Source organism: Osmia lignaria, chromosome 14 (assembly GCF_051020975.1).
Source record: "Osmia lignaria lignaria isolate PbOS001 chromosome 14, iyOsmLign1, whole genome shotgun sequence".
Classification (NCBI taxonomy): domain Eukaryota; kingdom Metazoa; phylum Arthropoda; class Insecta; order Hymenoptera; family Megachilidae; genus Osmia; species Osmia lignaria.
Window position 1 is genome coordinate 2,150,538 of NC_135045.1, and position 10,779 is coordinate 2,161,316.

Here is a 10,779-nt window from a genome sequence, read left to right on the forward strand (position 1 = left end):
TTCTGGATATAAATACACCGATGGTGTCGACACTTTATAGTGTGGCATATCAGATTTGTGAGATAATAAAATAATTCGTTAAATTTCATTGCCTTTTTTGAAATTGTTGTATAATTAAATGTCGTTTCAACAATTTATATCAATATTATTCGTACGTTAAAGATGTTGAAAAACCGTAGGAAGATTTTTTAAGACAATATAGATATTATACAACTTTCCAATATTTTACAAATACTATATAAATTCTTAATTGTTGATTGAATTAAATTTTTATTATTTTATATAATCATCGTAAAACATAGCAGAAAACTGTAATTCTACCTGCTACATAGAAATCAGCCGTTACAAATGCCATATTCTGAAAGAGTTTCCATTCTACATTTTTACTGATTTTTATATAAATCTCTATTGTTCACGTAGTTAAGATAGTATTTTTTATGCCATTATTATTAATCGGACAGCTCTTGTCAATAAAAACATATATATTTCGAGTCTCCAGTGAATGGCTAAATAACTGCCATTATATTATTTGTATTATCAAAAATTTAAAATATATAAAAAGAGGGAAAGTTTCTGTGATTAATATTAAAAATTTTAATTTAGTTTATGAAAGTAGATTAATACGTGTACGTATTTTGTAAAAATATTATACTAGAACTTAGTTGTTTAATTCTTCTATTAAAAGATATGTGTATGTACAAACATAATTTTATAGATATGAAGTAGAAATGTGATTTTCTTCATTTTATAATCTTATTTTGTTATGAAAATAAAGAATTAGTATCTAATATCATTATACATACATTGTTAAATAATAAATGTTTTCGTTTATAGAAGAAATATGTCTAGCACATCGCAGAAACATAAAAACTTTGTGGCAGAGCCAATGGGTAGTAAACCTGTTACAGATCTTGCTGGAGTTGGAGAAGTTTTAGGACGTAGATTAGAAGCTGCTGGCTTTGATAAGGTATAATACATTTTATTATAAATAAAATTGTGATCTGAAAATTGTGAAAATTCTAAGCATAATTTTAAGAAAATATTTTGTTCTTTCTTTTAGTAATATGTTAAAAGGAACTTTTTTAACAAACATTTAAGTAATATTATTTATATAAATCAAGCAATATACTTCAAAAATTTATTAAACAAATATTGAGAAATTACATATACCTTTTATTTGTTAAAATGTATAGGCATATGTAGTTCTTGGGCAGTATTTGGTCTTAAAGAAGAACAGAGAATTATTTCAAGAATGGATGAAAGATGCATGTTCAGCTAATGCAAAACAGTCTAATGATTGTTATCAGTGCCTTTCAGATTGGTGTGAAGAATTTTTGTAAATTAATAAAGTTAATAACGTTAATATTGCAAAAGTAAAACTACTAACAGATTATCTATTATAATATTTTAATGTAAAATGTGAAAACAAGTTCACTTTTGTGAATCCAATATTTTAGACAATTTTAATATAACGAGAGTAACTATATAAAATGGTATTTTAACATACTGTATAAATTTATAGTTTTATTTCATGTTAACAATAATATAGTTAGTAATAGCTCGATACTGGCAGGTTAAATTTTGACATTAATTTTTAGTAAGGTCTTAGTTATTTGTTTAAAAACTGTGTACTATAAAACATGTAATAGTTACTATATTTTCTACATATTTCATATAACATTGTATAAGCTACTCCAGTATATAAATTTTTTACTTGTAATAATATTTCACTTCTTATATCTTTTGTTATACAAAAGTTTAAGAAATAAGCAGAAAGCTTAATTCAAAAATATATTTTTGGGTATAATATTTAATAACTGAAATGTTCAAAACATATACATGTATTTACAAGACTGTAGTGATATTCTAAATTAAATATTTAGATAAATCTCGAAACTGCTAAATCAAGGTAAATACCAACATTAATAAAACTATTTTTCATATCATAACTTTGCATTTGTTTCTAATATGAAAATTAAACTTCATTACTTAATTCTGTTTATAAAAATTATTTTGATGTGTATTAAGACAATTATGTAAATACAATTTATATCAACATAATATTGTAATTAGTTTTTTTATATTAATTACTTGTAAGATTTCTATGTATTTATACATTGAATTATCTAACAACTATATAAAATGATTCAAAAACTTAATGTTAAAATATCTTATCATTTTATATCAAAACAAAACTCATCCATAATTTAGGTAGATTTATTTTCATGGAACATCCTGTAAATCCACTTCATTCATCTTTTTACAAAGATGGTTGAAAAAGTTACGGGATGAAAATAAACTACCGACACACGTGAAATTGAACTTACTACCTTTCAACCACCATGACAAATATGTTATTGAGATGCGTAAATTATTTTGGATACCTTCCGAAAGTAGCAATATTGAATGAGAACAAAAAAATAATAAGTTTAGCAGTTCAACAGTGTGCTAAACTATTAATTTTAACGAGGTTAGTTTTTTGAATGTTTTTTATTTTAATATTATCTAAAAATATAATTAATTCTTTTAGATCAACATCACAACTTATCGATGAAAATAAAATTGCAATAGATGAGAAATTTCATAATATAAGTAAAAATATATTAATATACAAATCTATAAGAAAAAATGAAATTGAAGATATTGTGAATCGTATACAATCACCATGTATGTATAGAATGGATGTGTATTATAATTTCTATATATTTTATTACTTTAAATTATATATGTTAAAATTTGGTGGCAAGTATAGAACTATTTTCTGTGATTAATGATAGTAAAATTATTTAAGTTAGTAACAAGCAAAAAAAATGTATTTTAGTAATAAGCTGCTTACAAAATGCAATTGAAATTATTTAAAAATTAAATATATATATCCAAAATAAGAAGATAGAAAATGTCAATAATTTAATTAAAACCTTATTTTTGTTTTAGATCTTTTAACTAGTTATCAAGCATTTTCATTACTTAGATGGTGTAATAATGTAGAAGATTGTACACCACAAGAGAGAGTGAAAATTATGAAATCTTTATGGACTAATTTAACTATATGCAGTATGTTTCTAATAATATATCCTTATTTAGTAATATCAATATCCATGTGAAATGTAATAGATGTTTTTTGATTTGTATTTAAAGATTTCCAGCTAGAAGTAATACATTACAATGCAATTTTAAAGCTATACGTAGATAATAATTATGATATTTCTCTTTCTGACTTATTAATGGAAATGAAAAATAAAAATATTGATCCAAATAGTGTTACACATCTGATATGTTTTGAATATTATTGTATGAAAGGAGATATTAATAAGTCATTGTTACTTTTGAAATCTTATTTCTATAGATTTCCATTTTCTTCACTTGAACCTATTTTTAATGCATTATTAATGGGATTTTCTCAATTAGGGTAAATATATTGTAGTTAATAACACTAATAGTAATGATATATATTTTTTGTACTATATATTAATATTTCAATAATTTGTATATTTTTTAGAAACATAGAATATGTAAATAAACTTTTAAATAATATGACAAATAAAGATATAAAACTAACTTCAAAGTCATATACTGCTATTATGTGTACTTATGCCAAATTAAAGAATATTGATAAAATAAACGAAGTAATTAAAACTTGTTACTCAAACAATATGTATTTTACTAATGCAAATATTTTGGAGGTGATTTATGTGTTGGCTGTAAATAATCACGTAGAACACATTAATAGTGTAAGAATTTATAAAAATTTTACAAGCAGTATACATTTATGTTTGAGTATGTAAATTCAAAATTGATAATTTTTTATTTTAGATGTATCAGTATTTAAAGAAAGTACTATATGTGTCTGATGAAGAAATTCAATTTATACTGAAATTAATAAATATTAATCAAGCAAATATAGCTGTAACTGCATTTTTACACATGATATTAAAAGTTGATAAATGGTCACAGTATGAAAATATTATAAAAATAATTATAAAACATGTAGTTGATAGATATATGGTAAGAACAGAGAGTTTTTATATTTTAGATGTCATATAACTTATTCTCCATGGTATATATGTTTTTAGGCAGCTGATTTAGTGGTTCAAATATGTAATTGTTTTAAATCTAATCCAGGAATGTATAAGAAATCAGTATCATTGTCATTGTATTATTCATTACAAAAAGATGATCATTTATTTCTTTCTCTGCTGAGAGCATATAAATCTCATTATATAATAAAACCACACTATTTTTGGCCACTTTTATTCAGAAGGGCAACTAAATATGATCATCTTGGTACGTATTTTATAAACAAATGTATAAAAGTCATCTAAATATAATGATCAATATTTTTATTCAATATGAAGAAAAACATGTATATTTCCTTTAGGTATTTTAAATATTCTTCAAATTATGGTTGAAGAGTTTAATGTATTTCCTTGTATTCATACAATTACTGATTACGTTTTACCAACTTCCTTTAAAAGTCTACACCACACAAAAGATTTATTAAAACAAAAATATAAAGTAGATGTAACTGTATTTAATAATGCTTGGGTATTATTGTGTTTAAAAAAATATAAAACAGGGTACGCTGCATCATACAGTAAGTACTTGTAACATGTATATACAATACATAAAATAAGATATAATACAAAATTAATTCACACTATTGTTTTTTATAGTGCAATATAACCCAGGTCCATATTTTTATAAGGAACTTGTTTATGATCTTAGGAATGCTACAATTTTTAGAAATGATATAGAAAGTTTTGTAAGTATCAGTTACAACTTATTAGAAAATACAAATAATGCAAAATTAGAACTTGTATCTATGGATAAACAGTTATGTGATATGATGCTCGAGTTTCCACTTAATAAAATATGGTTAAAAAGGGTATGATGAACTTTATGATTAAAGCTACTTTTAATATTCTAGTGGTATTTTATTATTATTATCATTATTTCAGATAGTTGATCGTTTAACACGTAAAGGTATTGAATTAAAAGATACAACAATAAAGATGATAAATATTTTTCTAAAGGAATATGAAGGAAATGATGGAACACCTTCAAATAAAACGGTATAAACTTATTCATTAATTCAAATTTGATATTAATAAATTTATAATATATTATACAAAGTATTTTTGTTATAAATTAATGTTTTCCTATTTATTTTATAGCGAAACGTACAGATTAATTAATTATTAATGGGATTAATTAAAGTCTGTATAACATGTTGGAAGTAATATAAAGTGTATGCAAACCAGTAGAAAATAATGTAATAATATTTCGAGTTACCTGCATCAATACATCAAATGAGACTGTCATTTTTTAACTGCACAAATAAATGTTCTAATGATAGCTTTTGTTATATACACCAAAGGAATAATAATTTAATGCTATTCGTAGTAATATAAATACTCAAAGACGATAATTTATTTAAGCAATTAATTGGTAAACAAATATATTTTATGAGTGACTAGTTTGATACATTTAAATAATACTAATTAATGTTGCAAATAAAATATTAAACTTTAAAATATATTCTTCCAAGTTCTACACAGAATTAATACCGCTACTACTAATACGCCCAATAAGCATAATTTTGTTTAACAAATAAAAATAAAATATATATTCAAGTATTAAATTATTTGCGGAGCGATATCAAACAAATTCATTATTTATTGTATTTTTCTCTCTTTGATTTACATTTCGTTCTGATTTTTGTTGAATAAAGGGTATAAAAAATAATATTAATCCACTTACAGTAATCATACCACCAGCAGTAAAAAAGCCAGGATTATATGACTGAAGCGCATCATATAACCATCCTAAAGAAATATAAATTTCAACAAAATTAAACAGTTTTTAGCTGTAGTTATTATGAAATCTGAAGTAAATATACCTGCAATAGGTGGTCCTAAAAATGATGCAAAACCTTGAAATAATAGAAGTTGGCCAAAAGCATTTGTAAGGTAATTTAAACCCAATAAATCTACTAAAATTACAGATGTAAGACCTACATAGGCACCAGATGTGAATCCAAATATGGAAGAATAAAATGTGAATGATATAAATGATGTACATAACGTACTAAGCATTGTTGCTGTGAAAATACAGAATATAAATACTGTTAACAATGGGAATCTTAGTTTTAATGAATCCTACTTATAAACTACAAAATACTACTTACAAACACCACATATTGTAAGGCATAAATTATATATTAGTAATCGATTGACCCACGGTTTATCCGATACGTATCCTAAGATTATACGACCCACGGTATTGGCGATTCCAATTACTGCAAGAAGGTAACTAGCATCGTTTTTATCAATTCCTTGTTCTTCAGCTTGAGGCTATAACAATATTAAGGTTCAGATCATTTGCAGTTATAAAGTTTTTGAAACTGATATTTATGCCTGAAAAAAAAAAAAAAAAAAATGTATTTACGTACCAATACGTACACATATGGTACATAAAATCCAATACTGGTACAGAAATTGGAGAAGATAAATAAAATAAATACTGGATTCTTTAGTAAAGATATATCTAATATCTCTTGAAGTGTATTTGTCTGTTTTTTACTATGAACTTTACTATTCTTTGATTTAATATGCTCTGCTTTACTAGGAAAGCTTGTAGAGGATTCATAAACTTGAAGCATTTCTCCACTATATCTTTGGGTAAAATTCAGACTGCAAATAAAACAAAATAATATGTATAATTATAGACAGTATAAAGTTTCTATTTTTTGATTATACATATATTTAATGAAATCGAGTGAACTCAGAACGAAATTTGTAAAGTAACATTTAGTTGCATCGAATTCGTATTGACAAATGTGATCGACATTTTAAGGTACAAAACTTAATCATTTGTAAAGGAAAAAAATTAAAGTAAATCAGAATGAACTATATACAATGTTTAAGACTATTTGTTTATATACATTTGGAAGGGTCAATTGAATACATAGGAAAAGTACCGACTGCTCTTTGTGGATGTTCTCCAAATTGTCTTGATGTATTACATCTTTCGAAATTAACACAGGTTGACTCTGGCTTTTTACATCAACAGTATTATTTTCTTTTTTAAAACTAATGCTGTACAGCTTTATATTATTTTCCACTTTGGGTAAAGTTTCTAGATATTCTTCAGATTGTTTTCTCAAAAAATTCTTTGAACATTTCTGAAAATTGAACACGATATAATATTATCGCTTTCTCTATCGCTTAAGCTTCTTATAATAATACATACAAGAATCCTATACCTCTGGAGAACTTTTCTTCTTTCGTTTATTCGTTTCAAGGGGCCTGAAAAGGGCTCCTAGAACGATGCAATTCAAAACAATTCCGGAGCAAATCATAATCGCTCCTCGCCATCCATATTCTGATATAAGGTACTTTAAACAGGGGGCGAAAATTAATGTGCCTAATCCAGAACCACATACTGCAATGCCCGTAGCAAGAGAACGGTATTTTTCAAAATAGCATGTCACACTTACGATTGCAGGTAAATAGATTAAGCCGAAACCTAGGCCTGTAGAAAAACGTAATGAATAACAAATGAGCGATACACATTTCCTTTTATTTGCAGAAAAATATCTCTAAGGGCTAAAAAAAAACCGCCTTCAAGGTTTAGGGGTGGTTTACCCCTCTAATCATAGAACTTTCAGAAGTTTTCAGTAGAATAAGAATTACTTTACTTTAATTTATCACAGTATTTTATAATTTTTATTTTCTTCTTAAGTCTTGCTAAGATATTACAACTAAAACAATTAAATAAAGTTATGTTTCACGTTACCTGTTCCAATACCAATTGTAAAATACAATGTGACAACATTTTGAGCCCACATACTTGCAAACAAGGATACACTCGCCAATATCGAGCCAACAATGGTCACCACTCGACATCCGTATTTATTTACAAACAAGCTCGATATTGGACCTTTAACAAATTATTTATTAGATCAAATGTTATACTATGTGTATATCATGAATAAAGATTAAATGTTTACCGGAACATAAAGTTACCCCGACTAATATCGAAGCAATCCACGCGGTGGTACCTTTTCCCTCCTCGAAATAATACAAAAATTCCAAGTAAAAAATTCCGAAGGAATACGTAACTCCGTCCGCTGAAATCAAATGAAAGTAATATTTAAATAAGAATTGAATTTTCAATTCGTTAGAAAAATCAATAATTAAATTAGAAAAACAAATTCCAAGATAGGATGTAGGGGTAGGTTTTTCCTGACTCTCCCAAGGGAGGTTCCTTCTTCTACATTTACTTTGAGCTAAGATAATTTTTAATTATTCAATAAATACAGTTTTATAATAAAATGCAGGAAATAAAAAGAAAACATGGAGCATTCTTTAACATTTTAATTTATCATTTATATCATATTCTTCAAGCAAATCATATTACACCCTAAAATAAGTATAATAAAACTTGAGATCGTTATTGCATGCAAAATATAGTTTTCGTATCGTGTTCTGATTTGATGTATCACAAAGCTACTGTCATGATTAATTAGAACTTCGGTACGTGTGTGTATATATTTTTATATATATGGTAAATCACGAGCAAAGTGCAATAACTGAACAATAATATGACTTAATCGCGGGCATTGTCTTACTGTGAAATCGTGTTCGTTAAATTCAGAGAACTAGAAAATATAATGTATCTGTCATTTTTACATCTGTTATTAGACTCAGACTGATACTGATAATTTCTTTATAATTTTCTCAACACAAATATTGCCAATATCTGAGTACAGCACCCTAATACAGAAGTCTATGATGAGAAGAAACACTCACGTGATGAAAGAATATTATTTATACATGTACTACAGATAGGAAATAAAAAAGAGAAGGAAACTTAGATAAAATATATCATTTGTGTAATGCCAAGGCCATCGCTCCTTTTTAATTCAATTTATTTCTTCAAATCGGGTGGTGTTTAGAGACCACGCGTAATTAGAAATTTGAATTAAAATCGATAATTTCATACGTGAACAATGGTGGTGATAATGCATGAATATTAAACAAGAAATTAATTGTTTTGTAACGAAATTTGTTTAACAAAATTTCTTCAAAATATTCACGTTTGCTTTTTTTTAGAAAGCAACAATCAGGAAGAAACTGCAAACGCATACTCAAGCATATCTGCAAGGTCGTTCTTGTTCTTCGAATGATAATATACACGCTGATGCGTATACTTTTTCCTTATTCTTTTATTTGATGCAACGTGTGTTTCTTAATTTATGTTTGGTAATACTGATTTTGAAACGTTGCGTTACGTTGAACACGTGTTATAGATCAGCATATCTTTTAAGGAAAATTTCTTGACATTCTTCTAAATATCGTTGCTTTTTTGTACGTCAATGTTTGCGAATCTATGCTTTGAAGTTAACACAAAAAAATTAAGAAACAATCGCATGTAACTTATCTTTGTTTACTGCAATACTGTACATGATACTAAATATTCACACTTCCTCTATTTCTTATTAATGTAATCAGAGATCTGAATAAATTCAAGATGTAATTAATCCCTTATGAATGTTACTTAATAAGATTTCTATACCATTGTTATGTGATTAAACAAAAGGGATTTACTAATATCCGAATCGTGAATTACGTTTAATGATGTTTCACAAGCTCCTTTTTTGTGAAGATTAAACTATTCTTATCGCAGGGTCAGTATCGTTCACGAAATTCTTTCTTTCCTCTTTATCACAGTATATTTTATTTGTACAACATTAACGGAGATATCATTCATGCAATTAACACGTCCAAAACGTGACCAAAATGGTAATAACTCAACGATGATAAAAAGCTTCTAAAAAAAATACATGTATATATAAAAGTATAAAAGTAAATTAGAATGAAGTAGAATTTTACTCGATTATGCGTAAGAAATAATCATACGCTGTTTAAGTCATAAAATACAACATAAATGAATTAAAAAATTGTTCTCTTCATTGAGACAAAAATGACAACACTTATTAGCATGTGATATTAATTTAAAAAATAAGAATAAAATTTGAAATGGGTAAGAAAAGACTTTTGCAGCATTTAAATAATGAAGAATGAAACGAAATACATACAATAAATTTAGAAAAAATTAGTTACTTACCAATTACATGAATTAAGAAGGATGCGAGAACCACAAAATAGCCCCATCCTCCATCTGGGGGTTCCATGATAGTTGACGTACCCCGGCAGTCCATTGAGTTACAGGTGACATTTTCATTTCCATTTTCTTCATCTTGCTGTTTTGTCTCAACAGAGGAGCTAACAGTCGCGTGTGCCATGGAGTTGCAATTGTCGAACTTAGTGAATGTTTCCCGCAATAACAAGCATCGAAACGTCATGTTGATGATCATATAGTGGAAGGGAATGATGAAGAGAAGGGGAGATCCGAGAAGATCTCGAGGAATGCGTTAATTTTGATCATACAGAAAATTTGGCATGCCATAATTGCTGCATTAAGCTATTCACCATAAAACTGGAAACGTTGTTAGTTATCATTTTCAAACAAAATTATTGCATTTCTTTTTATGATAAAAGTTCTTTTTAGTTGTATGGTTTCTTCTGGGTATGTAAAACGCTAAAAAGAAAAAAATTAGAAATTATAATATTATTTAGTAAATTAATAAGAAAATTATCGGAAAATTAAATTTTTTAGAAACTTATCTGCTTCATTATACGTTGATCGCATATAATGTTGAAGTTTCATCATAAGCTTTAAGTTTTACGTATTTAATTACTGTTAAATATTTTT

General features: G+C 26.3%; 3 protein-coding genes across 10 annotated transcripts; 2 read left to right on the forward strand and 1 right to left on the reverse strand.

Annotated features, from left to right (window-relative positions):
* Positions 1 to 387: 387 nt before the first annotated feature.
* baf (barrier to autointegration factor) lies at positions 388 to 1,391 on the forward strand. The gene is made up of 3 exons (XM_034330661.2): positions 388 to 626; positions 835 to 967; positions 1,194 to 1,391. The coding sequence occupies exons 2-3, from the start codon at positions 842 to 844 to the stop codon at positions 1,338 to 1,340; spliced, it is 273 nt and encodes a 90-aa protein (XP_034186552.1). The 5' UTR covers positions 388 to 626; positions 835 to 841; the 3' UTR covers positions 1,341 to 1,391.
* A 151-nt stretch (positions 1,392 to 1,542) lies between these two features.
* bsf (bicoid stability factor) lies at positions 1,543 to 5,899 on the forward strand. 5 transcript variants are annotated; one of them, XM_034330628.2, is made up of 12 exons: positions 1,543 to 1,909; positions 2,212 to 2,470; positions 2,531 to 2,667; positions 2,935 to 3,054; positions 3,139 to 3,409; positions 3,500 to 3,731; positions 3,814 to 4,005; positions 4,074 to 4,284; positions 4,379 to 4,594; positions 4,674 to 4,885; positions 4,959 to 5,072; positions 5,175 to 5,314. In XM_034330628.2, the coding sequence occupies exons 2-12, from the start codon at positions 2,343 to 2,345 to the stop codon at positions 5,193 to 5,195; spliced, it is 1,854 nt and encodes a 617-aa protein (XP_034186519.2). In that variant the 5' UTR covers positions 1,543 to 1,909; positions 2,212 to 2,342; the 3' UTR covers positions 5,196 to 5,314. The 5 variants fall into 5 exon arrangements, with proteins under 5 accessions (XP_034186519.2, XP_076548264.1, XP_076548262.1 ...); XM_076692149.1 differs by lacking the exons at positions 1,543 to 1,909; positions 5,175 to 5,314 and adding an exon at positions 5,763 to 5,899 and having other exon boundaries at positions 1,990 to 2,470; positions 4,674 to 4,762; XM_076692147.1 differs by lacking the exons at positions 1,543 to 1,909; positions 5,175 to 5,314 and adding an exon at positions 5,763 to 5,899 and having other exon boundaries at positions 1,993 to 2,470.
* LOC117607211 (monocarboxylate transporter 5-like) lies at positions 5,448 to 10,701 on the reverse strand. 4 transcript variants are annotated; one of them, XM_076692150.1, is made up of 10 exons: positions 10,497 to 10,701; positions 10,132 to 10,327; positions 8,012 to 8,131; positions 7,798 to 7,941; positions 7,265 to 7,533; positions 6,984 to 7,183; positions 6,452 to 6,692; positions 6,188 to 6,353; positions 5,900 to 6,100; positions 5,448 to 5,825 (listed from the first exon to the last, which is right to left on the reverse strand). In XM_076692150.1, exons 1-10 carry the CDS (start codon positions 10,524 to 10,526, stop codon positions 5,659 to 5,661), a joined length of 1,734 nt encoding a protein of 577 aa, XP_076548265.1. In that variant the 5' UTR covers positions 10,527 to 10,701; the 3' UTR covers positions 5,448 to 5,658. The 4 variants fall into 4 exon arrangements, with proteins under 4 accessions (XP_076548265.1, XP_076548266.1, XP_034186520.1 ...); XM_076692151.1 differs by having other exon boundaries at positions 8,028 to 8,131; positions 10,132 to 10,701; XM_034330629.2 differs by having other exon boundaries at positions 10,132 to 10,701.
* Between the last annotated feature and the right edge of the window lie 78 nt (positions 10,702 to 10,779).